This window comes from Fimicolochytrium jonesii (assembly GCF_025526975.1).
Source record: "Fimicolochytrium jonesii strain JEL569 chromosome Unknown EV422scaffold_3, whole genome shotgun sequence".
Classification (NCBI taxonomy): Eukaryota; Fungi; Chytridiomycota; class Chytridiomycetes; order Spizellomycetales; family Powellomycetaceae; genus Fimicolochytrium; species Fimicolochytrium jonesii.
The window spans coordinates 1,020,048-1,043,159 of record NW_026515670.1 but is presented as its reverse complement, the minus strand read 5'-3'; the positions used below and the strand labels follow the sequence as shown (position 1 = coordinate 1,043,159).

Sequence of the window (23,112 nt, the reverse complement as noted above, 5' to 3'; positions counted from 1 at the left end):
ATCATTCGAGAGTGCCCACGACTTGATTCGAAGCAAAACCATGCAAATACACTACTGTACACACCATATCCGTGAAGAAGAATCACACTTCAAGCGTTCGGGAGCAAAGAGGCCGGGGCTTAGTGGCGCAAAACCAATAGCGAGCGACACAGTGGCAGGGTTGCTGTGAGGATGACCTGCGGCGGAAATGCCAACGGAGTGCCAATGGAGTGCTGGTTGAATTGAACGCGTCTGATGAAAGTCCCAGGCGTGACAAATGCGTTTCCAGACTTGTGAGAAGCTGCGAGACCCGACGGGATTCCTACCGGACTGAGCAACCAACAGTGGTCGGCCACGTGGACAGCAAACTAATACTGTCTCTCAGCGGCTATAAAAGCCAGGCGGTATGTTGGTCTCGGGCCGTCTCTCCGCTGCAACAAGCTGCCTTGTTGACTCCGGCACATTTAAAGCGGTGGTCTTCTTGGCGCCTGGTCTTTCTCTTGCCGCTGCCCAATCAAGACCCCATATTGAACCTAGCTGATCCTGTCTACGCTGTCGCCATGAGTCTTGCACAGGAGAACGCAAAGTACTTTGAGTAAGTCAATGATCACGTCTGAACGCACATTCAGACTTTTCTCCCAGATTTTCGCGCTACGGCCCGAACCGCCCTCAAGCAACCTGACAAAGTACGTCTTTAGTGCGCAGGCATCGACCTACAATGAGAAGGACTGGCATAAGATCCTCTCCGAGCAACTTCATACCGCCATTCGCAAAAACGTGGGATGGATCGGCCTCGATTGGGCTACCGACGACGACCGCTCCTCAAGCCGGAAAGAAGTCCGCTTGATGGATTACGCCTGCGGGACTGGAATGGTAACCAAGGTGAGCATCACATCCGCTTTATTCGAGGGTTTTCTATTGCGTTGCCATCGTAACAATGCAGCTAACACATCTGTCTCTCGTTCAGGCGCTGAAACCTCACATCACTGCCGCGACTGGCGTTGACGTTTCCTCTGGAATGTTGGACGTCTACAAGCAAATTTTCCAGACGGTTCCCAACGATACTTCCACTGCGAAGACCGACATCAAAGTGACCGCCCAGCAAGGCGACCTCTTGGCACAGCCAGCCGACCCTGCACTTGCATCAGCGGAGTTTTATGGCTTTGATATCGTAGCTTGCAGCCTTGCATTTCACCATTTTGCGGACGTGGACTTGGCCGCGCAGAGGATGGCGGAACGTCTGAAGCCTGGCGGTGTGTTGCTCATCATTGATCTCTTGCATCATGACGGGGGCTACGGCCACGGACATGGGCACGATCACGGCCACGGGGACGGCCATGGGCACGGACACGGAGATGGTCATGGGCACGGCCACGGGCACGGACATGCGCACGGTCATGAACATGGGCAAGGACACGGTCACAACCACGAGCATGGCCAGCACATACATGGCGAGCATCATACCCCTGCTTCCAAGCAAACTCCTCACAGCCATCTTGACGTTGATCACATCGATCAGGTCCCGGAGGAGGTGCGCAAGGCCATCAAGGTCTTGAGTTTTGGCGAGGAGACGGTCAAAGCGGCTTTCGACGGCGCGGGGCTGGTAGATTTTCAATTCATGCCGTTGCCGGAAAAAGCCAAATTTGAACAAGGGGCCATGAAAGCGGAAAGGACGATTTTTTTCGCCAGGGCGAAGAAGCCATTGAATCTTACTCACTAGGGACAACGTCGCAAGATTCCGATCCTCCCCGCCTTTTTTCTGAGTGGAGCCGGATTGGCAATGGACTTGCTTATGTCGTGTACGTAGGAAATCCTCATTCGTATGTAGTTCTCCCTACATGTCCTGTAGCATTGTCCGGTCTAGACTTTCGGGCATGTCTGCCAATGTTTGTCATATAGCGAATACATTCTTGTTTCATCAACTCGATCCTTTCATGTCCGCACGCTTTGTTCCCTCCCAACTCTTGATGCCACAACTTTCAACCAGCGCAGGCTAACGGCACATTTGTGGACGCACGGTGCTCATCAGCCGCTCCAGATCCGCGCCAATGGAGCATCCCATTTACGTACATACAGTATGTCAAAGGCACGGTTCAACGGCGCGATTAAGTTCCAGAAAATCGGGATGGCCGCATATGGCATTCTTCATTCTCATATATATAAACTAGGAGATAGCAAGCAACACTGCGACGATAAAAAACTAGCTACAAACATACCAGACTTCAAGATATCGTCCCGTTTGCAAGATGCAACTCCTCACGTTTGGCATCCGTCTCAGTCATATTCGTCGCAGCAGATGGGGTAACTGGGCCAGCCTTAGCAGTGGACGTGGGCGGGGAGGGGCGTGGCGAAGGCAGAGACTTCCTTCGGGGTAAGACCGTACTATTTGCTCTTCTCGGTGGGAGCGTCAGCAACCGCTTGGAGGGCGGCGATGAGGGCGACGACGATGGTGGCGGTGAACTTCATGTTGGTGATGGACGATGGGGATGTGGCAGAGAGGATGAGATGAAATGCTTTGCGACGGTGCTGAGTGCGATGAGGAGATTCGGAAACCTCCGTACCACCCCGCCCCTTATAAACTCCACCGCCTCTGTCTTCGCGTTGCCCCCATTCCCCAGCAACGCTAGCCTGTTCGCTCTTGATTCTCCTCCGCTGTGGCCCACGGCCGTTGCCCGTCTTCATCACCGCCGACAACCCTCGCAGTCGTTGACGCCCTTGATCGGAATTCATGAAGGCCCTCAGCCGTCGGTGCTCAATTACCGCCCATCGAAATCACAGACCTCGCATCGTCTCGCATATTGCCAAATTTCGGATGCTACAGAATCGTTGCGCCTCTGTCCTGGAAGTGCGGTAGCCATCTGAGCCTCCCTATTTCAACCCCACGGGCCTGTCGTTGGCGCCCCACATTACCCAATTGCACGCCATGTCGGACCGTAGTGACGACAAAAGTAAGGATGCCCGTTCGAGCCAAAGACACAGCCGAGGCTCACGGGGGCATTTGTGGTGATGATTTGAAAGCGAGAGCAATATCACCACCACAGGCATATCATTGCCAAGGGTAGCCTCACAGTTCAGAGGCCCTAAAAGCCCCAAACAGAATGAAATCATTGAGATGTGCGCCGCAATTAGTGTTCTCTGTCTACGTCCGGACATGGTTGATGAGCGACAGAGGGCAACCCCTGTATCTTTTCTACATTGGCTCTTTCTACGTTGGTATCGAAGGCCAGGTTGGGCGACCCGATCGCTCTCGAGCGTTGCTGCGACTGGGGTGCGTTTGTGAGTTCCAGGTCCCACGCGTTGAGGTCCACGCCTTGAACTCGACGCGTGTGATTACGTAGCAAAGCGGCCTGTGCGACTTGTTCTGGCAAGTCACGTGCGTCTAAGTGATAGCACTAGCAGCGCGAATTAAACCTCCCAATCGACGTGGCGGTCGCGACTCGATGCCGCAAGTCCAAAGTTGCCCTTGCCCGCTCGCTCGCTCTGCCCAAACGGATCACACCGCAAGAAGTACCGGCTAGAGGCATACACTCCAGCTGCTGCATTCCTCCCAGGTACGCTACAAGACATGTTTTTGGGAGCTGGCCCGTTGTAAGGAGAGCGATCAACTGCGTCTGGACGGGGCTGTGATTGATGTTTTCTCATATTTCCGCCATCCTGACTCTCACTGACCTGAACCTGAACCTTACCCTCTAGTGGTTTGACTGCCAACGGCTGCTTTCGTCAATATGTCTTGTGAGTGTTTCAGTTAGAGGAGGGATACTGGATCCCGGGTGGCCGTGGTGCATGTGTGGCTTAGGGAAACGCCTTCGACCGTGATGATCTTTAACGGGTTTCCCTTCGTTTCTCCCGCCCGCCGCAGTTCGACTTCTCCATGTCCTCAGGCCATTTATCGCCTTGATGCCTGAGGTCGTCTCCCCCGATCGCAAAGTAAGAGACTCTCGCTTGCCAGATTTGAGTATTGGTCACGATGCTTACGCATGGTTCCCATAGGTGCAATTCAGGGAGAAGGTCATGTGGACAGCCATCACTCTGTTCATTTTCCTGGTCTGCTCGCAAATCCCGCTCTTTGGAATCATGTCGTCCGAGTCGTCGGACCCCATGTACTGGCTGCGTGTGATTATGGCTTCCAACCGAGGAACGCTGATGGAGCTGGGTATCACGCCGATTGTTACGTCGAGCATGATCATGCAGTTGTTGGCTGGTGCCAATATTATTGAGGTCGACCATTCGTTGAAGGAGGACCGGGCGCTGTTCTCCGGCGCGCAGAAACGTGAGTTGGCGGACCTGAGCTTGCTTTGGAACCTTGAACGGGTTTATCTGGACTCATACTCTTCATACCATAGTCTTCGCCATGGTTATCGCCATTGGACAGGCCACCGTTGCCGTCTGGTCCGGTGTATACGGAAACCCGAAAGACATTGGCCCCGCCATTTCGCTCCTCTTGATCCTGCAATTGTGCATCGCCGCCTTGATTATCCTTCTGCTCGATGAGCTCTTGCAGAAGGGATACGGTCTCGGCTCTGGAATCTCGTTGTTCATTGCGACCAACATTTGCGAGACGATCATCTGGAAGGCTTTCAGCCCGACTACGTACAACACTGGCCGAGGTGGGGGGAGTTCCAAGGGACGCGACTGCGATGAGAAGGCAGCGTGAACTGATGCAGTAAACCTCTGATCACAGGAACCGAATTCGAGGGAGCTGTCGTTGCCCTCTTCCACCTCCTCTTCACGCGCAGCGACAAGTTCCGCGCCCTCAAAGAAGCCATGTACCGCCAAAACCTCCCCAACCTGTCCAACCTGATCGCCACTGTCGTCGTCTTCGCCGTCGTTATCTACCTCCAGTCTTTCCGCATCGAGATCCCTGTCAAGTCGAACCGGTACCGTGGTCAGCAAGGAAACTACCCCATCAAGCTGTTCTACACCTCCAACATGCCCATCATGCTCCAGTCGGCTCTGGTTTCGAATGTGTTCTTTATCTCGCAGTTGTTGTACAAGCGGTGGCCTGACAACCTTCTCGTTCGCTTGCTTGGAGTGTGGAAGGTACGTCGGGGGAAGCTGACATCAGCCGGGAGCGTATCTTGATCTTATCCTCTCATTCGAATCAGAGTCCCGAGGGTATCCCCCAGGAACAAGCAGCCAGCGGCTTCGCCTACTACATCTCCCCACCCCACAGCCTGAAAGAAGCCTTCGTCGACCCGATCCACTTTGTCATCTACGTCACCTTCATGCTTTCTGCCTGCGCCTTCCTCTCCAAGACCTGGATCGAGGTCTCCGGTTCCTCCCCGCGCGACGTCGCCCGCCAACTCAAGGAACAGCAGCTCGTTATGCGCGGGCACCGTGACCAGTCTATGTACAAGGAGTTGAAGCGCATCATCCCTACCGCCGCGGCGTTTGGCGGGCTTTGCATTGGGGCTTTGTCCGTCTCGGCGGATTTGTTGGGCGCTATTGGGTCCGGCACGGGGATTCTGTTGGCTGTTACTATCATCTACCAGGTGCGTTTCGGGGTTCGGCTCCCTTCGTCGTAGTTTTGCGTGGGTTCCGATGAAGGTACCAACTCTGACCCGCCCTCTACTTTGTCGACAAATTAGTACTTCGAGATTTTCCTCAAGGAACAGTACGAGGAAGGCCAAGCAATGTTCTAAACAGAAGTTTTGGAACTGCCCGTGCACATGCCTACGGTCGCGAAGCGCGTGGTCTGAAATGCGTTCATCGCTGTCTTCCAAAGACAAGGTCGAAGAGAAGTTTGGGTCGTAGAAACCGGAAGCAAGGATCGAAGGGTCCGACCGCCCACACCTTATTTAGAGAATGTTTTGCAGAAGAGTTTTTATTGTTGACGGCGCCCCTTCTCCATGTGCTTTTCATCGTAAATATTACACTTTTGCCGCTGAAGTCGAGGGAAGAGTACGCCATTATTTGGTCTACTATTACGTACGTTAGGGGTGAAATCACAGATTTCGTCGCCCTGGATAATTACAACTGAATCGGGGATTTGATACAGAGAAAACGGAGCTGTAGCTCTAGATTTCTATAAGAGATGGACAAAAAGTCGAGATACACCGGTGTAGCACGAGCGAAAATACGTTAAAGCCGACTGCGGATCGAAGGTGAGGATAGTCCCCGTCCCTATTGCTTTTAGGTGGAGAAAAATACAGCGGCGACGGCAGCGGCGAAAGCCGACACGCCACCTACCGCGACCTCCGCCGCACCGTTCTTCGCAGAGGTACCGGTCGGGGTCGCCGTGCTCGAAGCAGCGGAAGCAGACGAGGTCGCAACAGCCGTCTGGGAGGCGGTAGAAGTAGGGCTGGCAACGACGGCGGAGGAAGTGGTGAGAGGCAGTTTGACCCAGGGGGCGGGTTGTGGGAGGGCGGCGGGGTTGAGGTTTGCGGCGGTGCAGCGGGCGGTTTGGGAGGGGAGAGCTACGCTGTTGAGTTCGTCGGTGACGGTTTGGTTGCCTTGGCATTGGGCGTAGCAGTTACTGTAGAGAAAGAGAGAGAGACGTTTGAGGACATGGTGTGGACGATACTGAAATTGGGCAGAGGCCCATTCATTTCCACTCTCATTCCACCTCCAAAACACACGCAAAAACCACCCCTCATACTCACACTCTGTTAACAGCCGCATAGCAAAGACAAGCAGTGTTCAGGGTCGCATTGGCAGCGGGGCCAGTTGCCAACGGGCCACAGGTTGATTTCTCAAAGTCGACGGCGTTGGATTTGCACAGCTCGTAGTTTGCGGGAGCGCATGTTTGAGCGGAGACGGCGGCGACGAGGGCGAGGAGGAGGGTGAAGGACTTCATTTTGGCGGTGCTGGCGTGGTTGTTGGTGAGAGTGGGCGGTGGCTGTTGGCGTTGGTGATGGTAGGAGGAATTTGGCGAGCTGGGTGTTGCCGGGAGTGGGTGGTATTTCAAGCTCCTCGTTGTGCCCGTTGCAATAAGGCGCCTAAGAAGAAAGGAAGGAAAGGAAGGCGCAAGAAACGGCGCGTGACTCCTCCGCATTGCGGCCATGTTGACTGAGCAACGACACGCCGCCTTCGACACTGTTCAACAACGCCTGTTCAACCCTGGCTTCCGTCGAATCATGATGCATCTGCTGACTGCCTTTTCCCTGTTCAGGGACTGTCACATCATCGAATATCCAGACTGATCGCCGTTTCAGTCGACAGCCGACAGCCGGCTGACTGATGATCGACGAGGATGAAGTGCATTCATGCAAAGTACCCTGATGGAAGTCCAGCCGTTTGCAGCAAAGATAAGGACGAAACGAAGGCGCATAATCGCGATGATATTAACTCAAGAGGACCTGATGAGCTGTCAGAACCTTATCGTCCATCTTCAACTCCAGCTTTAGAGCGACACGAAAAGTGGAGCAAGATTGCAAGTTTGTTTTAGGAATTTTCATTAACGGAGAGAGCATAGCGTATAGAAATGGGATTACAAAGGGGTGTTCAAAAAGGGTCGACTATCTACATGGATGGTCTCAAAATTGCGGCATGATGTTTGCCTTGACAGTGGACGAGAGTAATGTCCGTTGAACGATGTTCGGGGAGACTTTTCGGATGTATCCGTATCGCGCTTCGCTGATGTGTGCGAGCGGCATTTCGGGTGGTATAGATGGAGCTGGTACCGGGAGAGTCGGGGAGAGCCGAGGCGATCAGCGCCATAAGCTTCTCCCGGGAGCCCTGGCTTGGCTTACCGCAAGTGGTTGGTGGTGCCGGGCATTAGGCGATGTGCCGAACGGATTGAGTGATCTCACTTCCACGTAACACTGGAGAAGAGCGCCTTGAGCTTGCGCATCTTCGACACGCTCTCCGTCGACGCATTCGAGCCCTGTGTTAGCGTCTTGGACAATCGCAATGGGCTGCCCGATGATGGCGAAGAGCGCATTTGCGAGTCGAGGTCCTTGGCGGCGTGCTTCCCGCGGAGGAGGTGGCCCTTGTTAGCGAAGGAGGCCAGGTGGGATGGGGTAACGTTCACCATTTTGATGTGTGGGTAGGTTGGTGTAGAAGGCAGGGGGAGAGTCTCTGTTTTATGTTGGGTAGTCGAAGACTAGAAGATGTTGCTTTGTATTTGCTGATGCTGAAGAAAGTAAGGAGATGCCCGACCACGCCCGCTCTTTTATAGACGAGCGGCCGTCCTCCGAAAGGATGTCCATGCTCACCCACATCGCTTCGACCTTCGTTTAGGGTCGGTGTGTTAGTCAGGAGTATCCAGGGACACAGCCCATGTCCACCGCCTGACACGTCCAGCGCTATCTCTTCCGTCGGCGGTACTCACGTTCAAAGTGGACAAAGCAATCTACAATATGAAATTTGCATGTGGGCGAGTTCGCACGTTTGATGATTCATGCCCCTTCCCCATGACTTCCGATCGCCTCCACTTACAAAAACTTTGTGGTTGTGGCTTCGAATGTTTTCGAGAACCTTCCCATGCGTCGGAAAGCGGGTGGAGGGCTACGTGGACGGTTTTTTGAGTTTCCTTCCGCCGATCCCATGATGGGAGAAAAAGGTGAAGGGAACCTCTCAGCCTCCGATCCTCCCAAGTCCCACGTGTGCGCCAAGATTATTGCCAATCGAGACCCACGAATTATCGAGGTCAGGCTTGTCCACCTCACGGAAATTTCAATGCATAATTCCGGGTGGCGCATGCATTAGTCATGAGCTTTCGTACTTACCGCGTTGAGGCTTAGACCGGTCTGACCGGGGGGCGGGAAACTCTAAAATCTAAAAAAGTACCCGTCACTGCCGTCAGTGGGCCATCACCTCCAGCAGTCAGTGCACACTGCACAAGCATAACAATTTTGACCGAACAAAAACCAATCCATATGTGTTCCCTATGATGTACTCGGTCCAAAAAAGCGCACCCTATCTAACCCTAGTCCTACCTAGTACTTATCGTGCTTATCAAACAGCCCCATGTATCAAACCTAATTCATTACGGCCGAGGGTTGCGACGCCAGCGAACGAAATCTGTCTATACGGCAAATGAAGGATAGTCCGCCGATTCTGAAAGTCTCCTCCCTGGCATATACGTCCAAGGCTTAACCCTCGTTCTCCGAATTTACGAATTCATTCGATCTTTCGACTTCCAACAACGTCCGGTGAGTATGCGCGTTTCTGCGGTAGCGGCGCATGTCCACCTTCCACGAGCAAGAGACGCAGCATAGCCGCCTGTTCGCGCCTACGCATCATCAACATGCCCCAGTGGGGAAAGTTCTTGCGCGACTTGGTGATTACGACGTGTGCATTGGGCGTCACACCGCTCGCACTCATCCGGAGCGTTTAGTCTGTAAGGACGCCGGTGGCATCCTTGATGAGCAGCTGAAGCCATAGATGGATTTCGAAGACAGCGGGCTGCGCAGGAACGCTTCAAATTCTTTGTGTTTGGGGAAACTTGCGTCGGGGATCGCGTAAGGCTGTCCGGCAGCGCCCATCTGCTCGAGTTGCATGGTGCAGCGTCTGAACGATGTTGCGGAGAAGCATGTGACAGGGATGCGAGGGCAGCCACCACAGCGCCGGTAGCTCCTCCACGAGCGGAGACAAGGTATAGGGCGGTGCGCACGAGCACAATTCGAGAAACCAAGTAAGAAGGAAGACGTCGTTCCTCAGGGAGGTAGAGATGAATCTTCCCTTGACAGGGGGATGTGTGCCGAAATAATCGCGCAACCCGGGAGTCAGAAAGGAGCGAATTTCTTGGCGAAAAAGTGAGAAAGACGGCTCAGGTGGTATAACCTCGAGGAGTCTGAGGCAATCCAGGGGCGGCCAAAGTGCCTCCTCAGGGCTTGAACGAGCAGCTTTTCATTTGCTAGGCCGGCCCACGGGAAATGCGCGCGGACACACGCAATGAGCGTCTCGACCTCCCACGTATTGACATCGATATGGTGGATGTCCATGGCGAAGAGAATCCAATCAACGTCTATAAGCTCGATCGCTTTTTCGTAGAGGACCTGGCAAATTGGGAGACCCGATCGTTGTCCCAGTTCAGCGCCTGCATGACGTAAAACGCGCCGGATGGCGTCGACTGCCTCGTCGCCTGATATACCCGCAAGCAATGACGATCCCCGCAGTGTTCATAAAGTAAATACGATAAAGGATGTCGTGAAAGCGCGGCCATGCGACAAGGACATACTTTACAAATGTCGTTGACTTGGAATGATCTTCCCACGCGTCGTCGTCATCGCGGTCGTCTTCGTCGTCGTCACGATCATCTTCAACGGGGCAGAAATCATCTTCCCTCACAATATCATCCGGATTGACGCGGTGCGCGAGAAGCTCGTCGCAGTCACTTTTGGCAGGGCGCCGGTCCGTTGTATGGATGTGGTCTCCGTCGGACGTGATCAACTCCAGGCGGAACTCTGTAACGAGATCGGTCGGTCATTTGAAAAAGGCAGCATTCAGAGGTTCTGCCGTTATAGGAACATTCCCCCTGGTGGTAGACCGGATAGGTTACACACTTTTCCTCGCGTGTCAGGACACAGACGTGGAACATGAACTGATCGGGAGCGACGTCGTCAAGCTCCAAATACGCCTCATATAGTTGCCCTCGAGTCCACCTACACCGAAATTCGGGAAGCTTTCCTTGCCGTAATCTTCTCGACACAATAGGTGAAGTATCTAGGCGGCGACGGATGACCCAACATGCCGTGCAGACACGTTGAGAGTTGCGGGCCGATGGCCTCCCGCTTGCCGTTCAACCACGGCGCTCGAACGTCGAATCGGGCCTATTCTCTCGCTTCGCACTGTCCGAGTCGCCATCTGGTGTGATAACCCTGGTTAGTGGTTTGGGAGTATGTACTCCGCGGCGGCCAAGGTTGGATGCTTTCGTCGCGGAATGGAAGGGAAACGCTCCAAGCAGCTACAAGAGAAAGCCCACGTTTCGGACTCTTTCGGACACGCTTCCGTGCGTGTTCCCGTCCTAACTACAAATCGAACCTAATAGGGGGGCTCAACTGACTCTCACAGCAGCCACGGACCTTAACGTACGCTGGACGCACCTCTTCTGCAGGAGGGGTGCAAGATTCCGTGCGGATGGACATCTAGATGGACATGTATGTTCAATCACGTGAGCACGTCAAAAATCTCAGGAAGATGAGAAGTTGGAAGTCCACTTTCGCTTGCAATGTTTTTGGTATGGTATCACGCTTCCAGTCATCAACACCATGATGATGTAGGAACTTTGAACTCGTGCTTCATCTCACAACCTGCATCGAATGGAATCACCCACCGCCGATAATATTGCCTCCGTCCCGGGCTCGCCTTCACAAATGGATCGATGGCCGCAACGAACCTGGCCTTCCCAGTTTTTGCGTTGGAGGCAAGCTTGGGCTCAACAGAAGAATGCGTCGCGCAAACTTGTGTGAAGGAGCCCACATTTTGGATCTAGCTGTCGCGTTTAACCCGTGTTGCGGTGCCACTGCGGCGGTGGATGTCAAACTTGGCGTTGGCGATGAAGGAACTTCGGCGGAAAGGAGCTCGGTTGGATCCTAGAGGTCGATTTGACGCTTCTTTGCGGTATGGGAGCGGTGATGCGTCGTGCTTTCGGCGGAGATCACCAGTCGAGAAGGGAGACAACCCTGTCAGTATGTCGGTAGTACATGCTGGTTGCAAAAGGGGCCGGCCGTGGTGTTTGTTGCAGTCCAATCCAAGCGTTTTTGCTATGGGCTCACTTGAAGTGGCTGGCCGGAAAGAGTATTCTTGGTGAAGTTCGCCGGAGTCGGTCTCTGAGCATTGAACATGTAAACTGCTTGACAACATACAGTACGTTTGGCTTCCCACAAGATGTCTGTGGAATCCACCCCAACGATGCCATATGACCCACCGGCATGTTTGGAAGGGAGAACACTCACCCATATCCCGCGGCCAGAAGGCGACCGACCCAATTGACAGGAAGCGACAGCAGAAGTTGGGGGCGACGCGAAAAACAGTCTTCCAGGCGTTCGACGGCCAACTTTTGGCCGGTGGTGGCGGCCGGTACTCGGAGGGCCCCAATGCGTTGGGACTCGGGTTTGAATGCGTTGCTGCGGTTTCTCTCCCAGGCGCATGTCGCAAATTTAGACTTGATTGCAATCCTTCAATCATTTTTGCAAAGGGAATCTTCAAGAACGTCATCGATGCAAAGTAAAACCGAAAACCAGCTGTCCCAGGGGTTAGTTTGAAGCCCGCCTTGTGCGAGGCGTGTGGGAGGGAGAGCGAGCGAGTAATATTATTATGGTGTTGCCCTCCCGCCACCAAGCGAGCGAGCGAGCGAGCGACAGAGCGTGCTTGTTGCAGATCCATCCGGAAGAGAGGAAACAGGCGGGACGTTTCTGCCCTGAACTGGCGTTGAAGAACGTTGCTTCCCAGAGAAGTTGCGCCGCCAAAAGCCCCGCTGACAGCTTTATACATATTACGCTCGTTTTGTATCGTACAGTAAGAAGGCAATCCTCTCGGAACCCATACCCAATCACGTACAGTAGTAGACCAGTAGAGCAGTTCAGCTAGGTCTTGTATCATAACTGGTACTCGCTCGCTTACACTTAGATCGCGGCATCCCCGACGTCCGAATAACATCAGAACGCAAAGTTCCCACACCATACCAACAGCCTTGTGACGTTCGCCGTTACTGAACAACGGCACTGAGGAACTCAATTCGTCTGACGGTAGAAACCGGATTTGGGGTACAATTACCACTCCCCGCAAGCTCTCGGCACCTACTTTCCCACCGTAATTGACTTCCCCGAAACCCTCCATCGCGAGCAGAGAAGGCGAAGCTGCCAAGTCCAGTTTATCCCCGGCAGCCATACCTTACCGACGCGCACATAATAACGTATGGTCCGGGGAATGACAGATGGAGATGTGCAGCCCACCAAACTTCCGAGCGGCAAGCTCGGCACCAGTCTAGCCCGGCCTTCGTTGCAGCGGATGGCAGGAGTGGCACGTTTGAGACAGCAACAAAGACAGCAATTGGAGCAGCAATCGCTGTATGATGCATACGAAAAGCTGCGGCAGGAGGACCGTCACAGGCCGAAGCAGCACTCACCACCACCTCAGTCATTCTCAGCACATGCATACCTCCGCCAGCGGACAAGGTCCGGGCCGGCCTCACCAATGAATAATGAGGATCATCGACTGACACTCGGCGAAATATCGCCAGATCTTGGCTTCGATGACGTTCTCACGAATCTGGACCTCGTGCGGTTCGAGTCGCTACGTGGTGGGGTTGACCCAGCTGCGGCTGGGAAGGAGTTTGCGGAACGGGTGTTTGAAGGGCTAGAATGGGACTCTTCGGTGCGATATCAGGACAACGAGTCCTTGCCGCGGTCAACTAGATCTCCTAGCTCAAAGTTTTCTGGAGATACTCTGGTGCATGCGTCGAAACACAGCACGCTAGAGAAAGTTTTAGAACCTCGAAAGAGGACGACTTCATCTGGCACCCTGCAATCATCAGCCACTCTGCAATCGAACGATTCAAAAAAGAGCGGCCTGCTGACAAAGATGTCCTCTTTTTGGAAAGGCAACTTGGCGAGAGTGGAAACAAAAGTCGACAGCATGCAGCATAAGCTGAAGAAGCAGCGGTCCTTTAGCGGAGTCACGTTGGGATCACCCACGCCACCAACATCGCCAAAGTTCTACGCAGTATCGTCGGAGGCGGATCCAGACATCAAGTACGGAGTTGCCAAATCTGCATTGACGGTAAATACCGGCAATCTGGTGATGTCGACGGACAGTTTCCACAGCGTCCATGCGGAGAAGTGTTCGACATTGAACTCGGTCTCGACGAGCTCCCACCAACTGTATCCATCCGATCACTTTCTCCCACACAACGTCTCCGCCACGGAGAGCCAACGCACGCTGTGCACGCTCGAGTCCAGTTCCGATTCGGCGCCGCCATCCCCGGCGTTATCAAAGCGTACGAAGGTCAAAGAATGGTTGGCATCCTCATCCCATAGCCACCTCACACCACCGACATCCCCACCGCCCCCACGGCCGGATCGGCGGAAATCATCCGACGCATCCCGGTATATACCCCCCTCCCTCTCCCAACGCTCCATCCGCTCCGTCAAATCCAACATTTCCCTCAAATCCGCCCGTTTCCGCTCTCAACCGCGGGAGCCAATACCACAGCGCAAATCGCTCGATGCCGCATCCCGAAAGTCGTCGGATAGATTCTTTGAGTTCGTGGAAGAGCTGTACTGCCGCGCGGATACGTTTGGGTTCGTCATCTTCAAAGGGCGGAAGAGTCGGAATGATAAGATACAGGAGGCGGCGATGATCGCCAAGGATTTTGAGAGGTGCAAAAAGTGGCGATTGATGGCACAGGAGATTCCTGTGCATCCGGCGGTCATGGAGGCTGAACGGGCGCTCGGCGGAGGGCTGCAGAAGATTGTGTCGGTGAATGGAAGCAACGTGCCGTCCAAAATGGGGTTGTCGCCGATTTTTAATTTCGCAAAGGGACAACAGGTGTGTGTTGGCTGGTCATGACTGCTCTGATGGCTCTTTCCATGTCCAACCATTTGCCCTCGACGTAGTTCTTGACCCGGTTATTCAAAGGCGTGCCACAAGTATGGCGCGGACATGTGTGGTACAATCTGATCACATCATATAGCGGGCTTTACAGCCGCATGACGCCAGGCCAGGTTGGACTGGCGGAGGCAGATTTCATTGAGAAGTACCATGTATGTGTGGAAAGGGCCACATGCGTTTCAAGAGCGACCATCCCTACTAACTTAGTTACCGTCTCGTCAACCAGGAGTACTCCGATCAGCCATCAGGCCACGACGAAAGCATCATGTTGGCGATTCCAAAAACCTTTGCAAATCATATCTGGTTCATGCAAAGACAAGGGCCAGGGTAAGCAGTCTACCGTTTTTCTCCATGAGAACTTCCTTATGTTTGCTCACACTCGCACCGACCAGTCAACAAGCACTCGCCCACCTCCTCAACGCCTACGCCATCTACGACCCCGACCTCGGCTACGTCCCCGGCATGAACTCCATCGCCGCCATGCTCCTCACCGTTATGGAATCCGAACGCGCATTCATCGCCCTCATCCACCTCTTCCACGCCCCGATGCTCTCCCGCCCCTACTACAACATCCGCACCCTCTTCACACCCACCGGCATCCGCGACCACGCTATACCCGCCCACGATGCCATGATGGCGCTGCATGTGCCCCGACTCGTCACCCATTTCGAACGGATGGGGATAAGCTCGAAGATGTATGCGGACTTGTGGTACCGCACCCTGTTCTTGGGGCTGTGTAGTATGGTTGCCCCTGAGAGAAGACAGAGACGGTTATCTGAGCAGCTGCGGAGAGGCTATGTCTCTTCATCGGATGAGGATGAGGAGGACGAGGACGAGGATGACGAGGATGTCGGGCGCGCGAGGAGCAGCGGCGCGTCTGATCGTTTCCCACCTGATGCCCGAGGAGATGATGGCAAACGGTGGGAAGGCGTGTTGGATTTCGCGACGGTGGTGAAATGCTGGGATTTCATTGCCGCGATGGGGTGGGAGAGCCTGCCTGTTGTGGCTGTTAGCGTGCTGAAGTGGTATGAAGGTATGTGTAGATCGTAAAACTCCGTCATCCGTTTCCGTTCAATCACTTATCTACTTGATTCTCATCAGCATCACTTTTGACCCTCGACTCGTCAACACTTCTCACCTTCCTCCTGAACGGAGACAACCCAGACGACCTTCTTGACGGGCCGGACGGCGACGCTCGCCGCCGGGTCGTGGAGGAGATTACGGTGCACGACCCTGACCGGTTCTTGAGGCTTGTCAGAAGGGTTTGGGGGCACTGAGCGATTTCAACACCCCCAACGTGGAAATGGAGATTGCTCCGTCACGTCTCGCCATATACAACGCCCGACTTGCTATCGGCGCTCACCCCATCCTACCGCGTCTCTTGGATGCCCTCGAATACCTCACAGCGATGCGCCGAGCGGTTGCGTTGCCGAACCACACACCTTTCCGAACCATCTTCCCTCATCCGTCATCACCAACTGCGTACCGCCCCGCCTGGCTCCCAGCTCGGGCTTATCATATTTTGTCCCCTCTGTACTCCCACATTTTCCGTGCCAGTCACCATCTCTCGGCCTCATATCCCCCTTTCTTAATCACCACCCCATCCCCTTTCTTACGGCGTATGGGGGTTTCGACCCCCTCCCTTAATTTGGTTTTTCATGTTCATCCCTCATCGTTGGATTACAGTTTTAGTCTTTTTGTCCCGTAATATCCCTCCCCTCTGACGTTTTCTTTTGCGTTGGGGGCTCATATGTTTTTGTGTTGTTTTGTTTGAGGGTAATTTTTGGCGCATTTTGCGTGGGGTAATGTAAAGTAGAGTACTGCTGTGATGTTGAGATCGGATTGTTGTACGTTCTAGGTTACATTCTACCCTTACTGGGCGTACGCCATGTGGGTCACACAGACTAGACACTACCCACCCTTCCAGCACACACTGGCCGTTCAAGATCGGGGGTATAGTCGGCAAACTCTAGTAGCAGTACGGCAAAATCCTAAACCTCACCCTCCTCACATACTCCCCCCAAACCACTTTTCCATACTTCCCCTCACAAACCCGTCCATCCTCCCTCTCCCTCGGCACAAAGAGCGCCACATAGTACGCCGGATAACTAACCGCCGCAGCCCACACCCACCATCCCGCCGCAGGTGTCGCGGATATGACGATTAATGCGATCGCGATGGCTTGGATGATCTCGCCGGCGTAGTTGATGTGTCTGCTGAGCCCCCAGAAGCCGGATACGAGGAGGGTTGACCCGGGTAAGGTGCGTTGCGGGATGCGGATGGTGTCGAACAAGACGGAGTAGTAGGGTTGTTTCGGGTTGATTTTGAACGCGTGTTTTTGGAGGTTGGCGCCGCGGGTCAAAGTCCAACCTGTGATGAACAGGGCGGTGAGGAAGAGGGATAGCGGGGGTGAGAGCGGGGTCGGGGTGGGGTGGAGGGAGAGGGCGTAGATGGGGAGAGGGTAGAAGAAGGGGTAGAATGTGAGGCAGCCGAAGAGGAGCTTGAAGCCGACTTTTTCGGCGAAAATGTCGTAGGTGTAGAGGTGGACGTCCTAAACGAGAGATAGAGAGACAGGATATGAGAACAAAGTTACAAAGTTCCAGTAGTCCATGGTTTAGACAGAACTTCCGGACATTTACCTCATGATACATATACTCCCCACAAAACCACGTATACATCCCTGCACACAACAGCATTGGCCCACTCACACCGCCATCCCTCCTCTTCTCCGCAACCACGCTGGCCAGCACGACCAATTCCAACATCACCGCTCCAAACAGGTACAAAAACATCTTCACATCGATCCCTTGAACGCGGGGGTTGAATTCCACGCCTGTGTAGAAGCGCAGCCATAGCGGATGAGTTGATGCGTTGGCGTCACGGAGTTTGGAGAGAGTGGTTTTGCGCGGGGATGTGAGGAGGTCGGTGGTTAGAGTACGGCGGTAAGGGTTGTCGGGGACGAGGGGGTTGGTGGGGAAAATGTAGAAGAGGGTAGAGGCGGTGAGCCCGATGAGGGTAGCGGAGAGGGCGATGGCGGGGAAGTTGTGGGAGAAGGTTGTGAGGGGGCGAATATTGAGGATGTCCTGTTACGTTCATGGGAGGGATTCTATTTAGTCGAGTTTTTTTCGCATGAAAATTACAATGTTTCGCTCGCCTCTTACTTACCAGTGAAATGTAAAATGCAACCGCAGACACCAGGACCTTCAACCCATTGAGCCTATAAAGCAGCGGTTTGCCGTCCCAGTCGCAAACATAGCCTTTGACCGGTTTGACGGGTATGATCTATCAAAGGGGACTTTCCGTCAGCACAAGCGGGGTTTTGTAGGCAAAACTTGGAAGAACGGACGTGCCTTATGTAGGATGATTGTCAGTGCCAGCACTTCCAGATACTGATATAGGGATCCCAAATCCCGTGCCGAGACTGTGGTTGAGTCTGTCATCGCTGTTTGCGGAAGCAATCCCGGACGTGGGAACTTTGACCTGCCCACGAGGAATGTGCTCCTTATGCCGTTGGCTTAGTTGGGAAGAGTTTCAGGCCCCGCCCGAGCAGCCCTCTAAGTACCTTCCCTTCTTGCCCGTTCTGCCGGCCCCATACTGCTGTTGTCGTCCTTGTAATGCGTTGAGGGCCCCTCACGCCACTCCAGTCTTTTGCTGTTCACCAGCGTAGGACTGCGTAGGACGCAGTTGCCAACGCGATCGACACTGTGACGTGAGCACTCTCAAACTTTCTTCCTTTCCAAAGACAGGCAACACAGGGCAAGCATGAACCGACCTAGCAAGTATAGACTTGCCGACAGCATACATACAGGGAGAGAGGGCATGTATATACGGCAGAGGTGATAAATGCATGTATACAAAGATTGGGGGTTCAGAAAGGATTGCGCTTCAAAACGCATTCTACTACCGAGAGCCCGCCCAGTAGCCACGAACCGGGAGAGCTTGTCTGCCGACCCAGAAGTGAGAAGACGCATATGTACATTCCGAACCGAATCGAAGAGGCGCTTCCCACCTCCGAAATCCAGCAAGCCTGCAACACCGTCGAATCCAGTCCGAACGGTAAAGTACGCCTGTAAAGACCAAGTTCCCGTTCAAAGCCATCTAACAGCAGCCTCCCAAACACCAGCAAGGGTCGCCAGTCCCACAAGGGCAACCTTGGTTGCCTTCCGCTTCGCCAATCCTGTGCTTTGTGCCGGTCGCCGCAAAGCCTGAGCGACTATAGTTGGCTTGACGAGAGGCATGTAGAGAGTGGAGGCCGAGGAGCCGAAAGCTGCGAATGGCCGGAGGATGGTGGACATTGTATGGGGCTCTGGAGTGGCACTTGGGATTGGTAGGAGCAAGACCGGACAGTTGAGGGAGGGATCTGTATGTATATGGCAAGGGTTTGGGCTTTTCGAGAGTGGGGGGAAAAGTCCGCCAAATGGGCAATGCATTTTGTGGGGTTTCGCCGCACGTGTCCGAAAGGGAAGGCCGCCAGTTGTTAGGGAGTTGCGAGGAGCTACGGGTCGCTGTCTAAACATGGCGCATTAAGAAAATGGGCGGAACAGGACGATTCGAGGTCCAATGTTCCTGGGGAATAACCACACACCGGCGGATGGAGGGGGGTCTGTCACTTGCTGCTGCCCGCCATGTGGTTCGGTTGTGCATGCGACCGACTGAGCGGCCGCCTCCCTTCCGCGACCTTCCTCCGTTCTTCAATTGCAATAAGGCCCCTACCGAAAAAGTTTTTTTTCCTTCCGGTGAAAGAGCTTCGTTCACGTCATTACCAGGCTCGTCCAGCTTCAATTTCAGACAGAGAGAGACGACGACGACCGACCGACCCAACTGTACCCCGCTATTCCAAACCCAGTCCTCTCTTCACTCCTGGTATCGGGTCTCGCCTTGACATCTCTCGCAGCAACAAGGGGAGTCGTAACTTTCCCACCCACCCCACATCGCTCGCAACGCCACGCTACTGAGCGACGGAACCCGCACCTGCAGGACTTTCCGCAAACGTTCCCATATTATACATAAACCAGTGGAAGAATATCTTTTTCCCGCATTCGCTTCCGGTCTCTGTGCAAATAATCACTAGCATCCGGGGTTTGAATCAGAAACGTCTCGAAGAACGGGTCCACACGAACTCGTCAGAACAGATACCATCGGAACGACCGAAAGTTTCTCGCTCCTCCTTCCCAGAAGAGCCGCTCTCATATTGCTCGCCGAGAAGCTTTACCAGCGCCGGACAATCCCGGCTGCATACCAGAAACCCGAGCGCAGGCCAGCACCATTCTCCCAACACCTTCTCAGGCGCAATTTTCAACCTCGGGGGACAACTTTGACGGCGGTAGTAACTTTTCACGCCGCAACGAGGACACGCCGATTGACTTGGAAGAACTAGTCCACCAAGTACTTCCAAGCTCATCTTTTGACACCACTCCGCACATTTTCCCACGGAAACGGGTTGCTGGTCGCAGGACGCCGCAATAGCAATACAGTCCATCGCTGTGCTGCACACACTACAGATCGATACCGGAGGACAGACTCTTCGATTGAGGTTTGCCCAGTAACCGACCAAACAATCCGGTTGCCACCGTCCCTGCCGCGGGAGCTACAAAACTCGATAACTACTAGCGGACGAAGACCAGCTCAAGACTACTTGCTATCTCTACGCTCACCTTCGCTCGTTCAATCACTCAGTTCAGTTAACCACGGCAGAAGCTTTCTTGGGATCTGCTTATATACGAGACCCGCGATCTTGGCCGACAGAACCATATCTCCATTTCCAGGTGACCTCAAATCCGGCAGGACTTCTCGGTGTTTGGAAATCGAACCCACTACGGTGCTACCGGTGCATATATTTCGACCATCCTTGGCAAGCATCTCTACACATTCGGTCTGTTTCATTTCCCACCTCCTCGGCTTTCGTAGCAGGCTTTCAGGTGGTGGGCTGGCTTTGCCTTGACCCGTCCTCCTTTGGGGCGGAAATCCTTTCCTACGGCTCATGGATCAAGGTATGCCTCGGTGGCCTGCCAAAGACTACCGGGCGTCCATACATGGTGATGGGGGTGCTACTCCAGGTCGGGGGCAGAACAGTGGTGCCACAACGAATGCAAATGGCAAGCAAATCCTCTCCCGTGGCCCCAGTAATGGAGCAACGTTCTCTACCCTCGGAACGAAAGACATAGTTCTCGGACCTGGCGGCGGAATGGGACAGCCGAGGCCACAATCCACTGGGAGCTTGGCCTCATCGGGAGCTAATGGCTTGGGCCCGGCTCCCGCGGCTGGCTCCTTGCTTTCCGGCAACTCTCCTCACATAGGAAGACGTAGCGATAAACGGGATCGGGAAAGAAGCGTCTCGCAAAATAAACCGAACGCTCCTGCATCCGCCTGGCGCAGCAATCCCTCTATGTCGATGTCTACGCCGAACTTGGCTGCTCTATCGCCCGCGAGCAGACAGCAACCGTGGCCTCAGTTGAATTCCGCGACATTGGGAGCATTCTCGAAACCGCCGGTAGCGGCCGCTCCGATCGAAAGCCAATCGCGCCCAACACCGCCCCCTCCTGAACCTACTCAGCAGCAGCAGAGGCGACAAGCAGCTCCGCGTGGGTTTGAGAACGCATTTCCTTCTCTCGGAAACGGTGCGAACGCAGGGAGACCTACTGGACCGGCACCGGTCGAAGCAAAAGGGCCTACAGGAAAAGTCTGGGGAAAACCCGACCTTGTGTCTTCCATCGTTGCTGCTCAGCCACCACAAAATAACGGAAACAGACCCGAGATGGAGGCAGATACCGCTGCAGACGATGAGGAGGCGGCAGAAATTGCTCGTCTGAAGGCACTGATCCCGAGGTTGGACAAGCCAAAGTCCTACGGAAAGAACAGCTCGTCGATGCGTGAACGAAGCAAATCGTTATCGGCCTCCAAGAGCCTTTTACCCCCTGCGCCGAGTCGCTCTGCCACATTCACCAAAGCCGCAGGAGCGAACCCCCGGCCCTCTGTTCTGTCGTCCAAAGCCTTCACGAATCAGAGTGGCAAAGCGACCAAACCTGTGATGATCGCCAACCGACCAAAGCTCCGTAGCACTCTGAAAGCATCGCCAAGAATGCCGAATGGCTTCGACGAGGGGAAAACTGAAGTGGTGATACCTGACGCGAAAGGCGATGGAAATACCGAAAACTCGCCACAATCTGCAGCCTCTGATGCAAATGATTTGGTAGAGACCATTGATATCTCGTGCGAAGACCCTGAGAGTCACTCGACCGACGCGGAAGGCTCGGAAGGCGACAGCGAAGCGTCGGGGTCCCATCCAAGCACTACAAATGCGGTTGTCACCCCGTCGCCGACCATTGAAGTGCATGAGGACGACGAAAACTTGTTCCAGCTGGACGGCACCGACACGCTGCCTGCCGCTGTTACGGAGCCTGTGCTTCGTTCATCCGCTTCGTCTCACAGTATCGCCAGCAGCATTCGATCGTCCACACTCGATGCTGTGCCTCCAGAAGACTCCGGCCGTGACTTCACCAGCTCGCCAATGGTTTTCCCTTCCGCTTCGGTCCCCAAGGTCGAAACGAAAGATTTACTGAACCTGAACGAAGACGACATCCTCGGCGAGATTCTTCGCGACACGACCGCGACCCTGTCTCCTTCAGGCATCATCCCCAGCACAAGCCCGATCTCCACCTCAGGAGCCAGACGTCCCAGCCCGGACCCGTATAAGCAAGCCTTCCAGTACTCGGCATCTCTCGAACGCGAAGAAGCCTTCCTGCGCTCCCTTGGATGGAACAAGGCCGCCTACTACGACTCAGACGTGGATGAGAAGGAGTTTGAAATCACACAAGAAGAGAAAGAGGAGTTCTTCAGAGGCTATCATGCTCGCCTTGCCGATTCAACCAGCCCGGGGGTCGGCGAGCAGCAGTTGCTCCCTTCTTTAAACGGCCACCAGAACAACAACCAGCAGCAGCAGCAGCGGGCGGGTGGTGATTCGCTATACCGGATGGACGACCTGTTTGCGGGCAGCTCGTACCACTACCCACCATCATTTACACACAGCACCACCCACCCGTTCACGACCGCCCAGCACGCGCACCATCACACCCACGCCGCTGGGATTCCCAACGGAATCGACACCCACGGCGCGTATTTCCCCAACGGTGACGCTACTAACAGTTACCCCGCTCCGCCCGCATCAACATCAGAAACCTTTGATTTCGCACGCCAGTTCCAGTCCGCCGTCGGCTACCACCATCACAGCCATGCGCCGAATGGTACTCCTGCTACCACCCAGCACCAGCGGTTCACGGCATTTTGAGTTCTTTGATTCCTCTCAGTATACGATACTTTTTCCTCATCACACATATATTTAGCGGCGATTTTCCCTTCGCTCTCTTTGTACGCGTGATATGGGTTATATGCGTGAAATCCCACACTTGATATGCGGAACCCCGCCATGCGTACCGGCCTTCGCCGTGTGAAAGGCCTATACTTCCCCACTCTATATTTTCTTTTTTTTTACTTTTTTTTTGCGGGGGTTTCTTGAGAGCCCGAAATCATATTTCCGTGAGGTGCAGGCGCTGAAAACTGAGTTATCATGTCGACTTTTTTTCGCTTTTGCCGAGGCGGATCTCGGATACCACCAGCGCACGTCGGTGCCAAGACGCGCTG

At 54.3% G+C, this 23,112-nt stretch overlaps 7 protein-coding genes across 7 annotated transcripts; 4 read left to right on the top strand and 3 right to left on the bottom strand.

The window, feature by feature from the left end:
* Positions 1–200: 200 nt before the first annotated feature.
* Positions 201–1,901, top strand: EV422DRAFT_517326 (S-adenosyl-L-methionine-dependent methyltransferase). The gene is made up of 3 exons (XM_053069443.1): positions 201–574; positions 678–861; positions 947–1,901. The coding sequence occupies exons 1-3, from the start codon at positions 540–542 to the stop codon at positions 1,697–1,699; spliced, it is 972 nt and encodes a 323-aa protein (XP_052928774.1). The 5' UTR covers positions 201–539; the 3' UTR covers positions 1,700–1,901.
* A 1,936-nt stretch (positions 1,902–3,837) lies between these two features.
* On the top strand, positions 3,838–5,836 carry EV422DRAFT_605678 (SecY subunit domain-containing protein). The gene is made up of 6 exons (XM_053073785.1): positions 3,838–3,906; positions 3,970–4,249; positions 4,323–4,586; positions 4,661–5,019; positions 5,085–5,471; positions 5,568–5,836. The coding sequence occupies exons 1-6, from the start codon at positions 3,877–3,879 to the stop codon at positions 5,619–5,621; spliced, it is 1,374 nt and encodes a 457-aa protein (XP_052928773.1). The 5' UTR covers positions 3,838–3,876; the 3' UTR covers positions 5,622–5,836.
* Positions 5,837–6,000: 164 nt separating this feature from the next.
* EV422DRAFT_244119 (uncharacterized protein) lies at positions 6,001–6,933 on the bottom strand. The gene is made up of 2 exons (XM_053065680.1): positions 6,582–6,933; positions 6,001–6,454 (listed from the first exon to the last, which is right to left on the bottom strand). The coding sequence occupies exons 1-2, from the start codon at positions 6,773–6,775 to the stop codon at positions 6,112–6,114; spliced, it is 537 nt and encodes a 178-aa protein (XP_052928772.1). The 5' UTR covers positions 6,776–6,933; the 3' UTR covers positions 6,001–6,111.
* A 1,839-nt stretch (positions 6,934–8,772) lies between these two features.
* Positions 8,773–12,617, bottom strand: EV422DRAFT_605658 (uncharacterized protein). Its single transcript, XM_053073784.1, has 10 exons — positions 11,820–12,617; positions 11,640–11,713; positions 11,261–11,456; positions 11,198–11,229; positions 10,968–11,009; positions 10,714–10,892; positions 10,428–10,526; positions 10,059–10,258; positions 9,706–10,006; positions 8,773–9,665 (listed from the first exon to the last, which is right to left on the bottom strand). The coding sequence occupies exons 1-10, from the start codon at positions 12,544–12,546 to the stop codon at positions 9,155–9,157; spliced, it is 2,361 nt and encodes a 786-aa protein (XP_052928771.1). The 5' UTR covers positions 12,547–12,617; the 3' UTR covers positions 8,773–9,154.
* On the top strand, positions 12,618–16,098 carry EV422DRAFT_243969 (rab-GTPase-TBC domain-containing protein). Its single transcript, XM_053065679.1, has 5 exons — positions 12,618–14,412; positions 14,481–14,627; positions 14,705–14,802; positions 14,868–15,508; positions 15,577–16,098. The coding sequence occupies exons 1-5, from the start codon at positions 12,781–12,783 to the stop codon at positions 15,750–15,752; spliced, it is 2,694 nt and encodes an 897-aa protein (XP_052928770.1). The 5' UTR covers positions 12,618–12,780; the 3' UTR covers positions 15,753–16,098.
* A 196-nt stretch (positions 16,099–16,294) lies between these two features.
* Positions 16,295–18,164, bottom strand: EV422DRAFT_517305 (ergosterol biosynthesis ERG4/ERG24). Its single transcript, XM_053069442.1, has 5 exons — positions 18,038–18,164; positions 17,826–17,976; positions 17,641–17,757; positions 17,115–17,558; positions 16,295–17,026 (listed from the first exon to the last, which is right to left on the bottom strand). The coding sequence occupies exons 2-5, from the start codon at positions 17,913–17,915 to the stop codon at positions 16,445–16,447; spliced, it is 1,233 nt and encodes a 410-aa protein (XP_052928769.1). The 5' UTR covers positions 17,916–17,976; positions 18,038–18,164; the 3' UTR covers positions 16,295–16,444.
* Positions 18,165–20,455: 2,291 nt separating this feature from the next.
* Positions 20,456–22,759, top strand: EV422DRAFT_503831 (uncharacterized protein; the record flags this gene model as incomplete). Its single annotated transcript, XM_053068378.1, has 1 exon — positions 20,456–22,759. One exon carries the CDS (start codon positions 20,456–20,458, stop codon positions 22,757–22,759), a length of 2,304 nt encoding a protein of 767 aa, XP_052928768.1.
* Between the last annotated feature and the right edge of the window lie 353 nt (positions 22,760–23,112).